Raw genomic sequence first — 22,245 nt, 5'->3', positions numbered from 1 at the left:
ATGGAGAAGGTTACTCCATGTGGTCAACGGGACAGGAACCCAAGGCTTGGAACCCAAGGCTTGGGGCCAAGCCTTGGCCCTTCCACCTTCTGCTCTGGCCTTAACTTGCTTCATGGCCTTGGGAGAACCACTGGGTTTCTCTCTGGGTCCTTTCGTTTCCTCTTCTGTGTGAAGAAAATTTTAAACGGCATGCTTCAAAGTATTAGTGCAAAGAGGAGCTAGATTGTTCTTGAAAACAGTCCTCAAAAAGAGAATGAACATGCTAAAAAATCCCTTTAAATCCAAAATAACCTCTTAAAATACAAAACCCCAATGAAACCTTTTAACCTAGGGTCAGGAAAGTGAAAACCAGTTCAGACCGCATCATCCATCAGTGACTGAGCATGGGCTCTCTGAGACAAAGGTCCCAAGGTCAGCCCAAGGTCAGCACTCTGGGAACTTCAATCACAGGGCTATATAAAGATGAAGGGAAAAAAAATTATACCTATAATGCCAAGGAGATATCCATTTGACTAATAATGGTAATAATGCCCTGGAAAGTAGGTATTATTTTATCTCCATTTTCCAGGTGGAAAATGAAATCTCAGAGAGATTGAAAATCTTGCCCACAATCACTCAGTTACTAAAGCCAGGGTTCAAGCTTGGGTCTGCTGACTCTCTCCTCTCCTCTTTCCCACAGCAGGAGAAGTGCAGAGCAGACCCCGAAAGGCAGACTTTTGGGGGGAGGGGATGAGTAAGAAGCTGGGGACATCAGGGAAACCTCAAATTCTGCTGCGATCCAAGTGGGGTCTGGAGAAGCAGGTAGGATTTGAATTCATGGGGAGAGGGGAGTGACGGTTATTCCAGGCACAGCAAAGGACGTGAGGGATGTCAGTGGCTTAGTAAAAGCTCGGATAGTGTAAAGAGAGAGTTAGCATCTAAGGAGACTCGCAGATTCCTGGAATCCAGCTTCATGGAGGAACACTGCTCTGCCGTCAGTATGGACCAGGTGAGCATCACAGACAGCCTTCCCCTCCTCCAACAGTGAGCTTCGAAGGGACTAGAAACCTGCCCACACTGGGTGTAATGAACGCTCACTATGGGCACACCGTCAACCCCCCTTCCCCCCAAGAACTCTCATGGACTGAAGTCTATACCTCTCAGACCATCACACCCACTGTAGAGATGGGGGAGGGGAGCAGTTGGGTAAGACAGGTTTTGCGAACGTTATAATTGTGTAAGACGCTGACCCTGCTGAGAACGGCCAAGATCCTCACTCCTGCTGCCCCCAGGGTGCCTCTCAGACACCCCAAATCACCCCAACAGGGCCTTCACGCTTTTGCTCCTCCAGGGCCCATGGTGGGCGGGGGCCAGCCCCGCAGGCTGGCACTAACCTTGTTGCCATTGTTGTACATGGCGACCAGACAATAGATGTGGTAGATGTGGCCGCATCTGGACAGCTTTCCCACCAGGTCAGGCTTGACTGTTGGCTGCAGGCCCTTGTAGCCCGAGGGGGCCGTGAGGCGCTCCATACAGATGGTGCAGTCCTGGGGGCGGGAGGGGACAGAGCAGAGAGGCCTTCAGCGCTGGCCCAGCCTGGGAGGCCAGAGCATCCCCGCAGTGATTCTCGCATGATCAGACGTCCGGTGAGGTGTCCCTGTTCCTCTTCTAGAAAACCCACAAACCAGGATATATACAGACATGCCTTTGGGAATCGAAATCTAGGTTTATCTCACTTTACACAGCAGAAAAGTTCCTGGAATAATTGTTGCTGGTGGCACAGGCCACCTGGGGCTCACCACCAAAACTGTCCTCTCCTTTAGGGCGATGATGAGACACTGTCCTTCCTTGGTGTTCTCCAATGGCTTGCGGAGGAAACAGACACTTGCTGACAGACCCTTTATTTAAGCTGAACGTTTGCAAAGCAATTGTATCTCAAGTGTACCAGAGGGGCTGCTGTTCAAATAAGTCACCAAGAGGCACGCCTGGGTGGCTCGGTCAGCTCAGCGTCTGACTTTGGCTCAGGTCATGATCTCACCGTTTGTGAGTCGGAGCCCTGAATGGGGCTCCGTGCTGACAGCCTGGAGCCTGCTTTGGATCCTGTGTCTTCCTCTCTCTGCCACCCCTCCCTCACTGCATATGCTCCCTCCCTCTCCCCACCCTCAAAAATAAAATAAATACTGGGGTGCCTGGGTGGCTCAGTCGGTTAAGCATCCAACTTCAGCTCAGGTCACGATCTCGCAGTGCATGAGTTCGAGCCCCACGTTAAGGTCTATGCTGACAGCTCAGAGCCTGCAGCCTGCTTGGGATTCTGTGTCTCCCTCTCTCTCTCTGTCTCTCCCCCACTCAACCCTCTGTCTCTCTCTCTCGAAAATAAATGAACATGAAAAAACTTTTTCAATAAGAAAATAAACATTAAGAATAAATAAATCAATAAGCCTATAAGAGGATTTCTCAACCTTGGCACTGTTGACATTTGGGGTTGGTAATTCTTCGCTGAGGGGGCTGTCCTGGGCACGGTGGCTATTTAGCACCCTTGGCCTCTGCCCATTAGCAGTTCCCTCCCCCACGCCCCTCCCCACTCCCCCCTGCAGAACTCCCTCTGGCTGAGAACCACTGGTCTACATCAAGCCCATTTAAAAGTCAGTTCCCATGGGGCGCCTGGCTGACTCAGTTGGTTAAGTATCCGGCTCTTGATCTCAGGGTCATCAGTTCAAGCCTCCTTAAAAAAATAATAAGTAGAAGAAGAAGAAGAAGAAATAAACGTCAGTTCCCAACGCTTGCCATGCTGTTTTTGCTACATTCAGACTGTTCACGGGAAGGTGGTTTAGAATGCAGCCTCGGTCTGCGGCCCCAGACCGCCAACCTTGGAGCCCTGTGGCAGCTCTGAGCGGCTCTGTAGCAGCCAGGACGCAGAAATCCGCTCCTGCTGCAACCTGTGGAAAACCCCGGCGGAGGAGAAGCTGTGGGTGAACCCTGCCCTGCCTCCCCCCTGCGCTCACCTCATCTGGCGGGTGCCGGACTTTCTGCAGATACTTCTTGAGCACTTCCTCTGGGGTTTTACCTGTGGGGGGACAGGGTGGTCAGTGGGCCACCAAGACAGAGGTAAGGGATCAAACGGCCTCATCAGGCTGGGCACGCGGAGGGGGGAGCCAGCAGCCAGGCTCAAAGCAGGCAGGGGGAGGAATTCATTCTGCAACCACATTTAAGAATCTGAAAGGGAATCGACAGGAGGAGGAAGGAGCTAGGTGTCTGGGAAGGTGGGAGGTGTGCCTGCCTGTCTTTCCCTCCCGCAGTCTTTTTCCTGACAGCCACCCCCCCACCCCGCCCCGGGCCGGCCTGTTTTCACCAAACCCACTTTTTAACTGAGATGGGTGGTGTGGGGCTCTCTTCCGTGTAATCAAAGAGCCTGGGCATGCCCACACGATGAGGCGAGGTAGCAGAAGACAGCACTGTGTAAACTGTTACGCGTTAAAAAAAAAAAAAAAGGAGGTGGGCTTATCACATGCTTTTTACAGTGTGCCGAGTACTGTCTCGGTCTGTAATGTGGTGTCAAAGTGATTTTATTTTCATGGGAAAGCAGGAAGCTATGCCCACAGCTTCCTTGGCCGCTGACGGTGCGGGAGACCAGCAGCAGGGAAGCATCCTGACAGGCTGCAGCGATTCTGGAATTTCTCTGGGGGCTGGACCTCTAGGAGGCAGCCCAGCCTGAAGGCAGGAGACAGGATGATACAACCTTAAAAAGGACCAGTGCCTCCCTGGGGACCCCTCTTAGCTTCTCTCAGCTTCTATTTTCTCACCTGTGAGATCGGGCAAAGCAATAGAGCCCACTCAAAGGGTTGCTTTGACAATTAAAGAAGCTAATGGACGCATAGACCTTTAGCACTTTTCCAGCTAAGGGTCCAACATGTGCTATTAATAATCACAGGAAGCGCGGGAAAGTGTGAAATCCTGTCATTTCCTATCAGACTATGAACAGGGCAATTGAGTTCATTTAAGCAGAGAACTCTTGATGGCGTAGAAAAGTAGGGCAAGGGTTTGAGGAAGCAGATCATGCAACCGCCAAAACCCAGGATGCAGGCCCTTCCTTCCCACCAGCCCGCTTCGAAGAATGAAGCTTCTGTTCATTGAGAGCCTCTTGCTTGCCAGGCCCTGGGCCCAGTTACAATATACATGAGATCTCACGGACCCTTCAAAACAAGGTTGTAAGGTGGGGGCCTGGGGTGACGGTCAAGACATTTAACAACCAACACCAGCGGCCAGAAAGACCGGCCGCAGAGCTGAGACAGGGTAGACACACATCTGGACCCCCTGGTGACGGGACTGTGCACAGGGAGGAAGGAGTGCCTGAAGGAAGGTTCGAATGGTCAGCCTAGGGGCTCTGGGGGGACACAGGGCAGTGGTCACTCCCTGTCATGGATGCGTTCTGGGGCACACCTACCCCATCCTTGTGAGCATTTTTTACCCCATTGTAAAGGAAAGAAAAAGGGCTCTCTGCGGTCACATGACTTGGAAGTGTCACAGTCAGGACTGGAACCCAGGCTGTTCTGGCTCCAGGGCCACAGTGACAGCCCCCTGTATCGTATTTTATGCATCACGCTTGGTGGTTCTGTGTCTCTATATTTCCGGACCGTGTTTTTGCACTTCTTAAGGTGCCTCCCTCTCACTCACGCACAATCCACTTTGGTGCAATCAGCAGAACAGGGGCTAGTTGGGCCCACTTAGCAGACGCAGAAACGAAGGCACAGAGGGTGAAGCCACGGGTATGACCTTGGGTGATGGCGGCAAAGCCACGGCCGAGGCCCACGCCTTTGACTCCCATACCCCCTAAGACAAGGAGGCTGATACCTTTCTTGGCCTGCTTTTTGGTGGTCTTGCGGCTCGTGTTGGAAACCCCCGGGATGGATTTGATTTCGCTCTTGCTGACCGGGGGCGGGTGGAGAACCAGCTTGGGCGGCCTGGTGAGGCACACGGGCAGCCCGGCTGCACTCATGAGAATCCCGGTGATTCCTGGAAGGGCAGGGCGTGAGCGTGGACTGCAGAGTTAGTTCCCAGCATCCCACCAACCGCCCTCCCCGGGAGCCCGCCCCGCTGTTTCCCCGGCACAAGCTCTCGTGACTCACTCAGCCTCCCCTGGCCCCCGCTGCCTGCCCCAGAAATGTGTGCGTTTGCTTCTCTCCAACAGAAGCTGTGCTTCTTCCCCCCCTCCCCACCCCGCTCCCAACATCCACATTTGCTTTCATTCAATTCTTTCTTTGCGGTAAATGCTCACCACCTCCTTGGCCCGAGCTTTCCTTTCCCCCCGCCCGCCTTAAAGCAAGCGCTTACCTGCCAGGGCCGGATTAACAGGACTGGACCCATTGAGGTTCTTTACTGGCACAGTGGGGACCCTGTGGAAGGAAAGAGCAGACACATTACGGTTTTGACAAGTGGGGTGGGGTTGGAACCCCCAAAATCCACTCACTGAGAGGTCCCTTTTCCGACAGAAACTACTTATCTCTATTCAAGGCAGAGCCGGTTCTTAGCACCACAAGCAGGAATGTTAACGTTTCAAATCTAAGTCAGACCATGTCACCCCTCCCCTCGGATCCCCCCAAATTTGCAATGGCTCCTTAAGTCTCTCGAGGTCCCGGCAAAGCCCACACAGCTCCGCGTGACCCGCCAACGTCCCCCCCACCGCGCTCAACCCTCATCTTCCTGGTCTCCTCACATACCCCTCACCATTTTATCCTGCTCCAGCTGGGCCACACTGCTGCCTCAGGGCCTTTGCCTATGTGGCTCCTTCTGCCTGAAATGCTCTACCAGCAGATCTCTGCCTCACCTCCTCCTACAGATCCTTCAGTCTGGGCTCACCTTTTTGTGAGGTTCCTGAGACCATCTCATTTAATACCGAGACCCACCCCTCCATCCCAGCCCGGGACTCTCAATCCCTCTTGCCTCACTCTCTTTCGTTTTTGTTTTGTTTACCCCAGGGAACTGATGGTTTAAAATTTTTTTTTTATTTATTTTAAGAGAGAGAGAATGAGCGGGGGAGGCACAGAAAGAGAGGGAGACAGAGAATCCCAAGGAGGCTCTGGGCCGTAGCATGGAGCCTGACGCGGGGCTCGAACTCACGAACCGCAAGATCATCGCCCGAGCCGACACCAAGAGTCGGAGGCTCAACCGACTGGGCCACCCAGGTGCCCTGGAACCGATGGTTTTTAAAAAATAAGCTGTTGCTTTACTCTCGCCCCCTCCAGAATCAAAGCTCCACACGGACAAATATCCTCACAGCCTGACACTAGCAGGCATTCAGTGAGTGTTTGTGGAGCGAATGAAAAATGGAGAGGCAAGTTCAAGCCTGGGTGGGTGTACCAAGTGGCTCCTGAGAAGCTTTTAAAAAGACAGAGCCCCAGGCCTGAATCAGAATTCCCATGGGGGAGGAGGGGGGCACGGAACCTGCATTTTCTCTCGCTTCTGGAGAGGATCCAGATAAGGTTGATCCCGGCCTGACATTGGGAAACCACTACTCCAACAGCTGTTACCCCTCCTTTTCGCTGAGAAATCTAAATACCAGGCAAAGCCTCCTCCTCTTTCTGTCCTTCTCCCCAGAAACCCGAGCCAGGCTCTGGAGAGGAGTCCGCACAGCTGCCTGGAAAGGCGAGGCCTCCCACGACGCCAAATAGAAAAACATGGGGACACGTGGGACTGGGTTGTGCGCCATCGCCCCTGCCACCCAGGCTTCCACAGATGGGCTCGGAGGGGGAAAGGGAGCTCGAGGACGTCAATGGACTAGGTCACAGATGACTCCAGGGGCCAGAGAGCCTGAGAAGCCAGCAGATCTGCTATGGGGGGTTGGGGGGTAGGGTGGTGCTGGGAATACAGGAGGGGAAGGGGCGTGTTCAGTTGTTTCTTTGCAGTGTTCGTTATCTGCTTACGTGCTCATTCATACAGAGCCCTCCTTCCGGTTGGACTCGCCCCTAGAGCCTGGGGACACGGCGGTGAACAAGACAGCCTGTGGCCCTTCATCCATGTGTGACCCTGAAGAGCCCACCTGGTACCAGGCACGGTTCTAACCGCTCACATCGCACAAATCCATCTAAGACTTCCAACAACCTCCACAGGAGGTGCCGTTATCATTAGCTCCAATTTAATGGGCAAGGAGGTTGAGGCACAGAGAGGGTGAGCAAACCTGATGGAGGTCACACAGCTAAGGATTCAAACCCAGGAAATCTGGCTCCGGAGCCCGCTGTTGTAGCCACTCGCTGTGCTGGGCTCTTGTGTTTCTGCGACCCCTCTGTCACCCCACGTGGCAGACAGAGGACATGGGGAACAAAGAGCATGTGGAATAAATCTAGGACTACAAGAAAGGGGCTGGAATGGGGGGCCTCAAGGCTGAGGAGAGGGTCTGCCTGTCCCCCACATGCCCACAGGGATGAGTGCTTCCCGGGCTACGCTGAGTCTTCCGGGGCCCCTGTCCCTTCCCCGGGATGATGACACGTGCACCAGGGCTGTGGGAAGGATGTGAAAGAACAGATGTGGGAGCGTTTGTGTCTCAACAGACCACCACAGCCTACTTTCCACCCCCAGGATAAATCAAACCCGGATGGGGAGAGGGGAAAGCTGAATTCAACACAAGAGGAAAGCTGGCCAAGAAGAGAGGCTCAGCCTTGCTTCTGGACTCTATGGCCTGCCCCCCAGGGCGAGGCCCGGCATGGTGGACTGGACTCAGGGAAACCAGACTGGAGCCCCAAACCTGCCAGTAACTCCTCACAACCTCACCTGTGAACCTGTGAGGGTCTGGAGTTAGCAGGTGCCGGGGGATGGACTTCTTGAAGATTCCCTGCCCCAATGCCTAAGAGCAAGGCAGCCGCCTAAGCTCTGGGTCCCCTGCGGGGACTGACTGGCCTCCCCGCCGCTGGTCTGGAAAAGGAGTGAAGGAGTCTGGCGGCCTGTGTCTGTTCGCAGGCTCCCCACCAGGGGGCAACGCTCACAGCCCAGCCCTGCGCCTGCCTTCCCACCCCCTTACCAGCTCCGAGCACAACCCCCCCCCCCCCCCCCCCCCCCCCCCCCCCCCCCCCCCCCCCCCCGCCCCGCCCCCACCAGGAGATAAGTAGCTGTGATCTGGGTGACAAAAGCCACCTTTGTTCCCACAAACTGGACTGGCAGGTTTCCACACCCAATCTGGTTAACCAGGAAAGAGTCCCCCTAGCACACCATGGGCAGCCCAGGGACCCAGGGACGGGGCCAGGTCTGAAGAGAGGGAGGGTCCATATGAGGACCCAGGACTCCCGGGAATACCGTGGTGGGGGCCATGCCAGGAAAGGGAAAACTTGTCAGCAGGCTCTGGATGGTGGCAGTGGACTTGAGGAGGAAGAGATCTGCTGACAAAATACAGAAGGGTACAGTGGAAGGAGGCTTGCACAGGGGTCAGGAGACCTGCCTTCCAGCCCAGCTTGGCACTGACCTTGTGCCTTTGGGAGAGCCCCATGGCCCCTCTGCACTTCGGTGACCACATCCAAGTTACCACACCCAAGAGCAGGGCCACCCTACATCTCTGTCCCTGGGGTCCCTGTGAGGATTCAGGATCTAGGTCAAATACTCTATAAACTGGCAAGCCCCATGCAAATTGGGGGGTTGTTTACATTTTTGTTTCTCAACTGGAAGAGGAAGTCGGGCTTGATAAAGCCTTTTCCTGCTGGAATAGTCCAATTTTCTGATTCTTGAGGATGCGGAGGGCAAAGTGTAAAGCAGAGACCCGGGCAGTGCACAGGATTGTTGAGGTGGCAACACCTGATCAGCCCTCCCCCTCGGTGACTGGTTAAAATGAAAGCGGTGGAGGCGGCCGGCCGTGGAGGCGAGGCGGCCCATGGAGTCCCCACCGGTCACACACCCCCCCCCCCCATTCCCCTCCCTGCCGGTACATGCCTGAGCCCTCCTTCCAGAAATCAGCAGGCCAATCACTGGCATGCCTCTCACATCCTCCAGCTGGGCCAAAGCTGTCTGGCCTCAGCATCGGAAGACACCCCCTCCCCATTCTGCTGGGCTGTTCTCAGTTTCCATTTCTGTCCCTCAAATATAAAACTAAGAAAAGACAAGAGCTGGCACGGTGGCAGAGAAGGGGGCTGATGGCAGGAGAAAAGCTCTGCAGATACCATGGTGAGAAACAGTGGGGTGTTTTTGGAGTTGTGAGCCAACCCAGGAATCCTCCTACAGGACAATGGTCTTGTCTCTCCAGCAACCGAAGTCTCGCTGGAGATAGAGAAGCCTCGATTCTGGAGGAGAGGGCCAGAGGGGCGACTCCCGCCCCCCACTACACAGCCCCCCTCTTTTCTCTTTACAAACCCCCTGCTTGTGTGTCTGAATAATTCACAGGGTCTTTTGTTCCCCCTCAAACCCTTCTCTTCAGCCCACCTCTCCCGCCCTCCCCGGTCTTCCTTTTTTCCGTGGGAAAGTTGCTTGAAGAGCTCACGGACAGGGAGGGCGGAGGGAAGGGGCCATTCCACGACAGAAGGTGGACGGCAATGCCAGACAAAGGGAATAAGCACGCTAATTAAATGGCCAAGAAAGACTGAAGGAGAAAATGGTGGTGGGGGTGAGGGTGGTGGTAAGAGGTGAAAAGGGAAGGGGCTGGAAGATAGAAGGGTAGGGCGGGGCCTCCCCTGTCAGGAAAACAGAGCGGAGAAAAAAGTGTGTTTCTATAGGCCTTTTGAAACAGCACTGCCCCCGGACCTCCACTCCATTCTCCACTCCATTCTCCGGCTCCGATTCCGCTGGGCTGGCGGGCAGGGGGAATAGAGTGGAGAGAAAGAGCTGTCGGCTTCCTCAGTGAGGTTTAAAGTGAGCAGGGTGTCCTTGCCCTCAATTATGGCACGAGGTCACTTGGCTTTTGCCAAGGGCGCCAGAAATGAGGTGGGGCGTTAGAGGCTGCTCAGCTTTGACTTTAGTTCGACTACACAGCACACATTCAATAGATACACATTAACAACAACAATAATAATAGCAGCTAATACTGACCAAACTCTTACTACTGCCGAGCGTTGGGCTAAATCCACACGCTGAGCACTGCCTTTAATCCTCATGACAGCCCTGATAAGGAAGGTACTGTGACTGTCCCCACTTTACAGAGGAGCAAGCTGAAGACAGAGGGTGCAAAACTTGCCCCAAGTTGCACACGAAGGAACTTGGGTTCCAGCCCGGGGCAGTCAGGTGCTGGAGGCTGGGTTTCTCATCCACTATATGAGCCTCCCTCTGCCGCACAAATAATTACCCTTGAACTCTGTCAGAGGCCCCCAGGACGCTGCTGTGTGGCCTTGGGGAAAAACTGAGCAGTGGTGTGGTTTAGGTGCCCATTCCCCTCTACCAAATATTCTGCCAGTTCAGAAGGAGTCATGTGAAAACCCCACACATCTGACCTGCACTTGACCATTTATAAACTGCCTTCGCATACGGCGAGGAGCTGAGCTTTAGCCAAAAGGGCAGAGGACTAGAGGACTAAACCCTGGGCCCCAACCCCCACTCTGTGACACATGGGCTGTGTGGCCCTCCTTGGGAAGTGAATTCTGAGCCGCGTGTCCGAGCCTGACACTGGGTGCACCAGGTCAGAGAATGAGATAATACTGGCAGGTGCATCTGGTAAATTCTCCAGGGATGCACTCCCTTAGTGGAGGTTTCCACAAGGACTCCATGGGGCAGGCAAGGCAATCGTGAGGTTCCCCGTTTCGCACACGAGGAAATTGGACCTTGCAGACTCTGGCTTAGCTTAGGGCAGAGACCCGAGGGAAGGCCGGGCCTCTCCTTCCCCACTACACCTGCCTCTCCTTGTCTCCCAGCGCTGAACCTCTGTGTGCAGATGGCCTCCCCTGGGCAGCCTGAATTTCCCACTTGGGTGTACAACCTCAGTCCAAACCACCCAGACAGTCTGGGGCTCAGGGGTCACAGGTAGGGCCAGGCCCCTCTGGAGGAAAGGAAGATGGGGCCGGCGTGAGAGGCCAATCTCACAAGAAATCGGGAGCTGGCAGGCAAAGGCCGTGGGCACCATGTGGATCTGGGTCTCCCCCATTTGACGATTAGGGGGACCAAGAAGATCATAAAAAGCAGTGATCACAGAACCGACAACACTGGGCTGTCACGGGAAGAATTGAGACAACGCACGGAAGGTGCCTGGCACACATAGTAAGTGCTTACTAAATATGGGCTCTTAGCTCCAAACTGGAGTTCCAGTTTCCAGAGAGACCAGAGGAAAGGAGCTAAGTCTCATCCGGCACCTGCTGTATGCCGGGCATTGTGACAGAGAAGCAGGATGGCAGTCAGAAAAGAGTCTGGCTCTGGCATCAGCCTTCCTGAAGTTTGAATTTTGGTCTCAGCCAATGATTAGCTCTCTGCCCTTGAGCGAGAGAACCTCTGATTTCTTCCTGGGTAAAAGGGGATCCAAATGCCTACTTCAAAGAGTTTCTGTAATCGGGACACCTGGGTGGCTCAGTCGGTTGACCATCCGACTTCAGCTCAGGTCATGATCTCACAGTCTGTGAGTTAAAGCCCCGCATCCAGCTCTGTGCTGACAGCTCAGAGCCTGGAGCCTGCTTGGGATTCTCTCTCTCTCCTTCTCTCTTTCTCGGCCCCTCCCCTGCTCACATTCTGTCTCCATCTCTCAAAAATAAATACATGGTAAAAAAAAAAAAAAAAAAAAAAAAAGGAGTTGCTGTAAGGATTAAATGAGGTGATAAAGCCCCCAACCTAGATCCTGGTGGGAGCCCCCTTAAGGTTGCATAACCTTCAACCCTCAGCAGTGACCCTAACGGGGAGGATTATCGAAGGCATTTACGGAGGAGGAAGTTAGGACTCTGGGATATTAGGCACGTGTCCCAAATCACATAGCTGTGGCAACATCTCCATTAGAAGCCAGATCCGGTGGACCCCAAAGGCCAAGCCCACCCTTACCCACCACACCGTGCTGCCTTCCACCTGCAGCCGGAGGGTCAGGACAAGAGGACAGGGAGCTTAAGTCCTGGCAGGCAGCCCCCTTTCACCTCTGGCCCAGGTCAGTCGGGGCCTGTGCCCTAAACGCTCACAGGCATCAGGTGAAAGTACCTACCCAGAGGCGATCAGCACCCGGGACTGGGCGATGGCCAGTCGCTGCAGGTTGGTCCGATTTAAGGTCGCCAGGGCCACCCTTCCCGTCTTGCCGTTGGCTCCGGGGGGGCTGGCAGGAGAGCCCATGGTCACCCCAGCCGGCGTGCCGGAGGCCTGTCGCCGGATCGCCTGCGACGGGACGGGCTTCACCGGGCCTCGGATGGTGCCCGTGCTGTCCAGCGGCTTGGCCACAGGGCCTGGTGGGGGGGGCAGCCTGGCCGCCCCAGACGGGGGCATGTGCTTGCGGGCGGCGGGGGGCTGCAGCGGCCCCGCGCTCCCCCCGTTGGCCACGGCGGCCTTGACGCTCATCACCAGGACGCACTGTGGGCAGGAGCAGGGCGGGGCCGCGGGCGAGGCGGCCGACGCGGGGCTGGCCGGCCAGGACTGGGCCTTGGGCAGGGCGCCCGTGACCATGGGGTAGACGAGATCCAGGCGCCGGCGGACGCGGCGTTGGCGCTGCGTCTGCCGGTTGATCTGGCCCATGGTGCTGAAGTCGATGACGTAGCTGAAGCCGACGGAAGTGAGGTCGATCCAGGGGTGCTGCTTCTCGTAGGCGTGCTGGATGGTGATGCCCACCTCCATGTCGTAGGGCGTCCAAGAGCCGTTGTCATTCTCCCACTCCCACACCACGCCCTTCCCGGGCGCCGAGGACGGGTCGTAGTAGTTGCGGCGAACTGGGCGCAGGGTCCCTGGCAGAGGGGGACGGAGCACAGGGTAGGGGTCAGCAGGGAATGAAACCGGATTTGGTTAGCCCGGCGGGCACTGGGCTGCCTGTTGGGGTATCAGCTTTGAGGTGGGGTGGGAGCATCTGAGTGACAGCGTGAAGGGTGTGGGGTTAGTGTGGGGTACCAGAAAAAAGCACCTGCCGGTTTGCAGTCCGGAGACCTTGGTTGGCAGCCAAATTCATTCACTTCCCAGTTTACATAGAAATCCCCAACATCCTTTCCTTCCCGGGGAAACAAGGACTCCTTTGCAGAGTTTTTGTGAAAATAAATGCGATCTGCTTATTCATCTAACAAACAAATATGTATTGGAATATGGATGCCACGTCCTGGATCTCTCCTGCGCCCTGCAATTTGCACTAAGGCCCGTAAAGCCCTTGACACACAGTAGGCGCTCAGAAATAGCCTGTCACTTGTCCCCTACCCTGCAAATGCCCCTGCCCGGAGGGCTACGAGGAAAAGAACAAAAGGTCAGGATAGCCTAGAGGGCAGAGGAAGAAGATGAGACCCCCAGGAAGCCAGCCCAGCCTGGTGGAGTGAGAGCTCCCTCTCTGTCCCTTTAAGGGTGCAGCAAAAACAAAAATAGAAAATCAGGTTGCCAGAACTCTTACACTTTCGAGCATTAAATCTTCTATCAAAACAGTAATAATGATCATGATAATTTTCTATTTCTCTAACACTTTTCTTTCCCAAAGCTCAAGCCATCCTAAAGATAGGATTGTCTTGATCTTTAGTCTCACTGGGGGAAGGGAGAGCAGGGAAGAGGTCAGGATTATTTCAGGGAAGCAGTACAGAAGAAATGAACCTACAGGTTCAAAGGGACTCGAAGGAAAAGGAAGTCTATAACTGTTGCCTCTTTCTCCCCGACCCACCCTAAGACTGAATTCAGACTCATGCCCAATCAGGGCTCATTTCATGGCTATCAACATCAAGGCCGAAGATGCCTGGGTCAAGGCAGGGTGAGGGGACCTGGGAGGGCTCCAAGAGTGCCTGAATCTCGCATCTGTCAGCTTAGGCCTTATCCATCAGTGGTGGGAAAAGGCTCCCCTTTACGGGCCTCTGACCCATCCCCTCCTCCAACCCAGAGGGAGACACCAAGGCCGGGGACAGAATTCCATTCAAGGGGGGAAGAAAAGGAACAATGTCTATTCAGTCCTTTTCCAGGGTCATAACCCGCCCCCCACCCCATCTCCAAGCCCCTTAATGACCCAAAACATCAACATTCAGAGGCAGGAGGGTGAAGAAAACAATCCCCTATTCAGCACCAGGACGCTGCTGGGGGATCTGGGGAGGGGGGAGCGGGATGGGAGGAAGAGAGGAGGAAGAAGGGGGGTGGGCAGTAGTTCCCCGGTTTGCCTCCATTTCCTTCGTAAGTAGCCAGCTCACTGGGGGACAAAGAGCACAGGCTCTGGGTCCAACAGCAGAGGCTCTGTCCCTTCCAGCTGTGCGACTGAGCCTCAGTTTCCTCGTCTACATCTGCCTGGGTCCTGGGGAGCTACTTCAAAGGGTGGATTTGAGGATTAAAGGAAGGAATGAATAGAAGGGGCTGAAATCGCACCTGCCCCATGCCAAGAGCTCAATAAAAGTTGGTTGATTATCATTGTAATTTATTTTCTATTATATGTCCAAGCGGGATGGAGAAGTCATGGTAAGTTTAGTTCAGAGGATATCTGTGGGGTGTGGGGTGTGTGTGTGTGTGGGGGGGGGGAGTTTGCATATAACCTCTTATACAATCCTTCTTATTTAGAAAGCCCCTATCTCATCCCATATGATCAATGAAATGAAGGAGATGAAGTTTCGAGAGGTTAAATGACCCTATTTTAGCTTCTCTCCAGCGAAGCGGGGGCAATTCACGTGTCCGATTCTCACAAATATGCTTAAGAGGCTTTTTTTTTTTTACAACAGTGGTATCAATCCCAATAGCTGTGGCTCTCCCATACCCTTCCAGGTTTATGTCCCCCCACCCCCAACCGCCCCCATGTTGCTCTTTTCCTGGACTCCCAGCAGACACATGGCCTTTTATCGTCCTGCACTCCCTCACAGGTCTCTGACCCCCTCCCCTACTACTCCCCAGGTCCCGTGCACCGAAATGCCCTCCTTTGCCATTTCTACCTATCGAGACAGTCCTCATTTGGGTCCTGTGCCATTTGCCATCCATTTCCTGAAATGCTCTCCCAGCCCAGGCCCCCCTCAGGAGGTCTGGGGTGCAGATCTGCCTGTGCCCCATGTGGACCAGGGTCTTGGCGTTTTTCCTACGGTGCCTCGAGTGCAGGCAGAGTCACAACCCTCCAGCTCTGCTCTAGCGCCCAAGGCGGCAGTAATGAGGACTCCACAAAGGCAAGGTAGACTTCTGGCTACTTCGGCATTTAGTCATTTGTCACATGTTGCCGGGTCCCCACTGGCTGCCTTGGGGAATGCAGGCACTACTCAAACAGCTTACGGTCTAAAACTAGACAAGGGGGGCGAATGACTATTTATGAGGCAGAATATGCCATGGGAAGGGTGCCAACAAAATGCATGTGGGCTGAGAAAACCTGCCCACATCCCCACTGTGCGTGAATCCCTTCCGTGCACTCCCCTCAGGTCAAAACCTGACCCTCTCCACTCCCTCCCATCTCTGCAGCCGCCTCACACCCTAATAACTCTGCTTACATTTCTGCCACACTGGCCCTTCCAGGCTCTCCCCACTGCCATGTTTCTCCTCGCCGGGCCTTTGCACAATGCTGGACTCCCCCCCGCCCCACAAGACACTCTGGCATCCTCTTTGCTGCCCATAGTTCAGATTTCCGCTCATTTCCTCCAGGAAACTTCTCTGGACTGCCCTGACCCGATCAGATTCTCATTCTTGTCTTTTTTTTTTTTTTTTTTTTTTTTTTTTGCAGCATTTATCTTGATGTGCAGTTACACATTTGCTGGTGTGATTAATTTGGTAAATGTCTGTATCTCTTCACCGGACTCCCAAATGCCACGAAAGTGGGCACCCAGGTGTTTGCTCATGGTTCCCCCCCCGCCCATGCCCAACATTTCCTAGGGGCTCCATAAATACCGACCAGATAAAGGAAGCAATGATGGTTCGGAGGACATTTCAAGCAATGGATGAGGCTTGAATGAGAAGGAGAATTTCAACAGGCGAAAGGGGCAAAGAAGGGCGTTTCAGTAGAAGGGACGTTGTGAATAGTTCGGGGAGGGGGTGTCAGAGAACTCTGATGCAGGAGGATGAAAGGGACATCTGTTTGTCAGGAATTGCGGAAGATATAAGGCAGAGAGAAAGATAAACCTGGAAAGTTATGTCAGAGCTGAGGCGTAGACAGTCTGGAACGCCAGGCTGTGAAGGTTTTATTTGTAGGCAATGAGGAGCCAGTGAAGTCTGTGACACAGAGAAGTGACAAGACCAGAGATGCTCTGTTAATGAGTTCCAAGTGAGAAGTAATGAGGGTATGGGCAGTGGAGACGAAAAGGAGGTGACAGACTGGAGGGACCCTACAGAGAAGAAATGGGTAGGAAATGACCATGAGTAGCTGAATTCAATGCTTTCCAAGAGAGTTTCCAGAATCACCGGCTTCAGAATCTCCTGGGGGTACTTAACACCTTCTAGAGTACCCACTGGCTGCCATGAGGAATCACCAGCATCTCCAGGGCCTGGGCCTGGGCATCTGCATGCAAACAACCGTCCCGGATTTTCATCATGCACACTAATTTCAACAGCTGGCCACACGGTCTACGTTGCCTTACACATTGGGCACCAGAACAACACTGTGACAGAGTCAAAGAATCCTGAGGTCTCCACCACGGGCAAGGGGTAAAATGGGGACACCATTTGCCGGCAGAGGGGTTTCAAGAGGAAGAGCCAGTTTTTGGAGGGAAAGACGCTGAGTTCAGTTCAGCCCCAGCACGTTATTTAGAGACAGAAGGCAGACTTCAGAACCAACGCCGTGGTACAAAAGAATTTCATCGCGGGATTTCGTGTCTCTGATTATTTTCAGAGTCCGCTCTGTCTGGAATGTGCTAGTCCTGGCCTCCTCTATAGTCAGGCCCACGAACTAGATGATCTGAGAAATCCATTTAGTCCTTGAGTGCAGTGACCCAAAGAAAAGGCCGCTAATGGGATAGGAATAAAGAATGTTCATAAACCAAGCGGGGAGAAAGAGAGGGAAGATCAGTTTTTCCTGGCAGCTCAGACACCTGCATTCCAAAGCACCGGAGATGTTTTGGCTCCTGGGAAAAGGGAGAAACACCTTCCAGGCATGAGCCAGTCTCGAAGGCACTTTTACCCGCATCTGTACATCGCTGTGTCAGAGAGATCCCGGGCCTCTCCCAAGCGCCCCACAGCCCCACTGGAATGTCCTGTGGGGGCAAAGCCCTAGAAGTTTCACCATTTGCTACATCCCACATGCCTGGAACAGCGCCTGCATGAAGTAGGCGCTCCAGAAGCGTTCACTGATGACAGAGTAGAGCGTGGGACACTTCATTTGGAATCTCAGCTCTGCCATGGACTAGCTGTAAAACTCAGAGCAACTTAGTCTCTTCCAGATTGTTTCCTTTCCTATAAAATGGGGACAATAGGTCCTTCCTAAGATCGCCGTGAGGATCAAACAAGACAATGTATGTGTGCAAGGGGCCTGGGGCATCCCCCATATTGTAACGATCACGACACCTGCCTCTTCCGCTCCGGTGCTCACACAGGGCAGAGGGTATTGTGGGGCCCAAAGAATCAGCTTCTGTCAAAACCTGTCATCTCTCTCCATCTGACCTTTGTCACCACATTAAAGACATAGAAAAGGCAAAAGTTGCAGAGAACACTCTTGAGCTGGGAAGGACGCTCCCTCACACCAGGCCAGTTCCAAGCAGCATCCTCACAGGTGCGGGGGCCAAACCCATTCACCTGCCCATCTGAATGATGACAGGAAAGGAGCCAGGGGACTCTCAAGGCTGCTCTTCCTTCTACAGAGAAAAAAACGTGGCCCGAGCAGCTAAGGGACTTGCTCAAGGTCACACAGAAGCCAGTGAGGCTGGGATGACAGCCTGAGTCACTCTCCCCACTCACAGCCTGGGCTCCCCACGTCCTGCTGCTGGAGCCCTGGAGGTGGTGGCAATCAGGTGTCCCGGAAGATACAAGGGACGGCGATGCTGAAGGACAGTACTCCAGTCACTTGCCTGTGACAGAAAAGGTGAGCCCCATCGAGGCAAATGACCGTACAGGCACAGGGCACAAGCAAGGCTCTGGAAGCAGCCAAGACTGTCACCTCTACCTCGCTTCATCTCCTCCCTTCTTCCAGATTTCCTAGCCGGAAACACGGAAACACGATGGCCAGAGACCAGCAGAGCGCAAATAAGCTGGAACCCAGAGGCCGTGTGGGGAGGAAGGGCCCGGGGCAAACAAAGGCGGCAGAGGGCCCATGTACCCTCCCGGCCATCTCCCTGGAGGCGGGGTGGGTGAGGCTGGAGCCCAGGGGAGCCGAGGGTCTGAGGCCTCACTTGCAGCAAGCCAGGCAACTTGTGAAAAAAAACAAAGCTCCCATGTCAGGAAATGTCCCCACATAGAGGAGGCAAAAAAAAAAAAAAAAAAAAAAAAAGAGGACTCAGTCTGGCAGGGGGACTTCCAGCTCTTCTTTGTTTCTGGGGATGTTTCTGGTTCCCAGCTTCAAACCGTGGCTTGGGAATGGCGGGTAATTTAATTAAACATTGCCAGGGCTTGGCTGAGGTTGCCTGGGCGCCCGCAGTATGAAGTTCCTACCCTGTCATGGCCTCATCAATGAGCTACATTGAGAGGAGCTGCCTGTCTGTTGGTGGAGAAGGGAGAGGAGGGGGCTCCAAGCCCAGAAGCCCAGAGATTCTATTCTGCTTTGACAAGCTCCTTGACAGCCCAGCATTCCTGGGAATTCAGCCCAGTGCCTTCAGCAGCCAGCGCAGGGCCTGGCACCGGGAGGAAGGCCGTCGGGATCATTCATCGACTGACCATTAGAAGCAGCCTGAGTCGTGAGCCTCTAAGACAGGCAAGAATGTAAAACACACCCCGAGGCAGTCTTTAAGATGATCCGGGCTACTAGCTCTCTGCCTCTGGTCTAAAACCTGAGAAGCCCCAGCCTCGGACTCAACTGCTAACCACCAGGCCATGGTCAGCCTGTCTTCAGGGAAGGGTGGCCGGACCTGGGAGGGGGACATGGCTTCCGTCCCTTAACCCAGTTTTCTCCATAATTTCACATCTGATGGTAGAAAGGGCGTTTCAAGCCATGACTCTTCATTCCCCTCTTTAAGATACCCCTAAACACTGATTAAATTCACCCCTACCCAAATGTGGGACAGGGGCTGGGACAAGCATGTCACCAGGGTGTTTCTCTCTATGCTGCAGAGATTTAGTCTGAAATAGAGAAGCTAACACCTGCCTGTTTATTCTGACTAGGACTGGAATTCTGGGTCAGGTGTCTTAACTGCTAATCTCCCAGGTCCCACTTCCGGGGCTCAGCGCACCAACCCCCCCTCCTCCTCGCCCCCCAACAGTCTGCTGCCTCCACCCTCACTTCCACAACCTTTACCCCAATTGCCCAGTTACATTCTCTTCCCTCCCCTTGGCCACATTTAATCCTCTTTCTCAATCTCCTAACATTCCTCCCCATTCCCTCCTCCCTCCCAGCGTCTCTCAGTTCCACCTCCCTGCCTTTCCCACCACCGGGGTTTAATCGAGCCCCTCCAGATGCTAACACTTCTGGAATCCTTTCCCCAGAAGGCTTTACTCAGTTGGCCGGTGTCTGCAAAGTCCCTGGCAAAGAAGCCGTTGGGAGTTAGGACTGAAGATGGGGACGCAAGGGTGGAAAGACACCCCTTTCCCATGACAATCCTAATTAGCACACAGGATATGGGGGCTTTCCAAGGAGGCTGGGATGCCCTGCTCAAGCAGCTGTTCTCTGATCCCCTGGGACTCCCCCCCCCCCCCATCCTCTCTAGCCCCTCCCCACCACACCTGCTTCACCAGGCTCCTGGGTCACAATCTCCGGAAAGCCGGGCCAGAATTCCAGAAACAACCTCCCACCCCCAAGAAGACAGAGACTCCTGGAGAGGAGGCAGACTTGTCCCAGGTCCTCAATTAAGCCTGGACACCCCGAGCGGAGCAAAGACAAGCAGCTGGGTCCTGCCCCTCCCGCCACTGACCCACCACCCTGAGCCCCTCTTCTTTGCTCTGACCTGCAAAGCCTGGTCAGGGGGGAAGTGGGATTGTGGTGGCCACAGTGGCAACCCGATTCCCACGAAAAGATGGGGGGTTTAGTGCTCTGGAAGACCAGCGTGTCAGTTTCAGGAGGAAGCTTGGGGACCCTTTCTCCTTAGGAATCCACCTCCTCCTACGCGGACAAAGGGAGCGGCTTTCCTGCCAGGCATTCCGGAGCCGCGGCCCTCCCCCTCCTCTCTCCATCTGCTCTGGCCTGTTGCTTCAAGCACTTGGAGTGCACAGGCGGTACTGGCCAATGCCACAGCATCCGGGGTGTTTCATGTCCCGGAATCCCCCAGCAGCTCCAGGCTCTCCTCCCAGGGCGCCCGCCCTTCTCCTGCTAGACCACAGCGAATGCCTCCAGGGAACCCCTTCTTCCCTCCCCCCAGTCCCCCTCCCCCCCGCAGGACCCAGCTGCGGGCAGGCAACCCACAGAAGGCAACCCACACAGAAGGGGCAGAGGCAGTAAGGTGGGTGGTGAGGGGGACAGGTGGCGGCCCCGAGGGTGCCTGAGGCAAAGCGGGGTCAGCCACCGCGTGAGGATGCAGGAAACCTTTCCCAGCGGCTGGGATTGCATGTGGGCTGGGCCGGCCCTGGAATTTCTACATCGGAGGACTTGGGGCCACCAAGCGCTTAAAGGGGGGCGCGAGATGGGACGGGGGGGGGCGGTTCTTAGGGGCTCGGTTGAAGCTCGATTTGCACAAGCAGAACACGGATACTACTTGCATGGACGTTTATTGCGGGGGCAATCTTAAGAGGATGGCGGGGAGTAAAGCGCCCCCTCCACGACCACCTCCTGGTGACACGCCGCACGGAGTTGCGGACTGGGTGGGTCCCGGTGGGCTCCCGAGGCGGGAGATCCCAGGGCAGGGAGGGGAGGTGGGCGCGGGCGGGGCAGGGGCGCCGGCTCACCGGTATCCTGGCGGAACTGGTTCATGGACTGCAGGTCGATGATGTAGGGCGCGAGACGGCTGTCCACCTGGCCCAGCACCACGCTGCCCCCGGCGCGGGGGCCGGCGCGGACCACCGCCTCGATGTGGTGGCTCACGGCCGGGCTGTAGGGACGCCAGCGGCCGTGCTCGTTCAGCCATTCCCAGACCACCACGGCCGAGGCCAGGAGCATGGCGAGCCCCGGGCCGCGGCGGCCGCGCCGCGCCGCCTGCCTCCCGGGCCCCGCGCGCCGGTCCTCCTCCGCTTCCTCCTGCGCCGCCGCCCGCGGGCCTCGGCCGCGCCCCCCGCCCCGCGCCCCGCCGCCCCGGGCAGCCTCAGCTCCGGCCCATGGGCCGCTCCCCAGCCGCGCATCCACCGGGGCCCGGGCACCCGGGCCGCCCGGCTTCGACCGCGCGCCGCCGCCGCCGCCGCCGGGGTCCGCCGCTGCCGCCGCCGCCGCTCCGTGGGGTCGAGCGGCTTCATGCAAAGCCCCGGCCCTGCGCAGACAGGCCCCCGCCTCGCGAAGCCCCGGCGGGCGCGCGGCCGGAGCCCCGGCGGCCCGAGCTGGGCTGGCGGCGACGCGAGCCCCGGGCCCTCGCACCAGTTGCGCCTCGGGCTCTGCGGGCGGCGGGGTGGGAGCTCGCCGCGCGCTCGCGCTCGGAAAGGCACGCCGGGCTCCCCTCCCCGCGCGCCCCTCCCTGCCCACCCTCTGGCCGCGCGGACGCGGTGGCCGCCGCGGCGAGAGCTCCCCCTCCCTGCGGCTCTGCTCAGTCGCCTCCAGAATGGAGCGCCCCTCCCGAGCGGGGCGCTAAGGCAAACGCGCGCCCGCGGGGGTTTCCCGCGTCCCCAGGCGCCCCAAAGCGGCCGGCCATGACGCGGCCCCGGGACCGCAGCTGTCGCGCGCCGCCGCTTTGCAGCCTCCCTCCCAGAAACGGAATGGTCTTTCTCTCCGCGTTCAATTCAGCGCGATCGGGGTCCGCAGCGCCAGCGCCGAGACACGCGGTGTCTCCGGCTCGCGCACGCACTCACACTCACACACTCGCACACACTCGCGCGCCCGCACCCCCACGCCCTCCTTGCTCCGGCTCCTATTACCTCATCTTCGCCCGCATCCTCAGCTGTCCGTCAAGGATGCGGAGCCACGCCCCCAGCGGCCCGGGCCCCGGAGCGGGGCGCCCGCGGCTCGCACGCCCCCTGCTGGCCCGGGGCGACGCGTGCGGGTCAGTGGCCACGCACGGCCCTTCGCCTCTAACCTCTGCTCCTGAAACCCGGTGCAAAGGGTTGCCGCGATTTGGAGGGTGA

At 56.1% G+C, this 22,245-nt stretch overlaps 2 protein-coding genes across 2 annotated transcripts in view; one reads left to right on the top strand and one right to left on the bottom strand.

Annotated features, from left to right (window-relative positions):
• The window catches only part of DTX4 (deltex E3 ubiquitin ligase 4), a 35,996-nt gene extending 14,856 nt beyond the window's left edge, over positions 1 to 21,140 (bottom strand). Inside the window, exons 1-6 of the mRNA XM_042905606.1 lie at positions 20,926 to 21,140; positions 12,053 to 12,779; positions 5,308 to 5,369; positions 4,828 to 4,989; positions 2,982 to 3,043; positions 1,374 to 1,526 (exon numbers count right to left, since the gene is read on the bottom strand). Coding sequence (XP_042761540.1) covers positions 1,374 to 1,526; positions 2,982 to 3,043; positions 4,828 to 4,989; positions 5,308 to 5,369; positions 12,053 to 12,779; positions 20,926 to 21,136 — 1,377 coding nt within the window. The 5' untranslated portion in view covers positions 21,137 to 21,140. The remainder of the gene's footprint in view (positions 1 to 1,373; positions 1,527 to 2,981; positions 3,044 to 4,827; positions 4,990 to 5,307; positions 5,370 to 12,052; positions 12,780 to 20,925) is intronic.
• Positions 21,135 to 22,245, top strand: LOC122201352 (basic proline-rich protein-like). The gene is made up of 2 exons (XM_042907215.1): positions 21,135 to 21,373; positions 21,453 to 22,245. Exons 1-2 carry the CDS (start codon positions 21,135 to 21,137, stop codon positions 22,243 to 22,245), a joined length of 1,032 nt encoding a protein of 343 aa, XP_042763149.1.

The sequence above is a fragment of the Panthera leo genome, chromosome D1 (assembly GCF_018350215.1).
Source record: "Panthera leo isolate Ple1 chromosome D1, P.leo_Ple1_pat1.1, whole genome shotgun sequence".
NCBI lineage: Eukaryota > Metazoa > Chordata > Mammalia > Carnivora > Felidae > Panthera > Panthera leo.
This window is presented reverse-complemented; position numbering and strand designations above follow the sequence as displayed.

Excerpts from the sequence above, each read along its gene's own strand:
- LOC122201352 (XM_042907215.1), top strand. The coding sequence starts at position 21,135 with ATGGCGAGCCCCGGGCCGCGGCGGCCGCGCCGCGCCGCCTGCCTCCCG. Across the intron at positions 21,374-21,452 it reads CGCGCGCCGCCGCCGCCGCC|GCCCCCGCCTCGCGAAGCCC; the intron begins GCCGGGGTCCGC and ends CTGCGCAGACAG.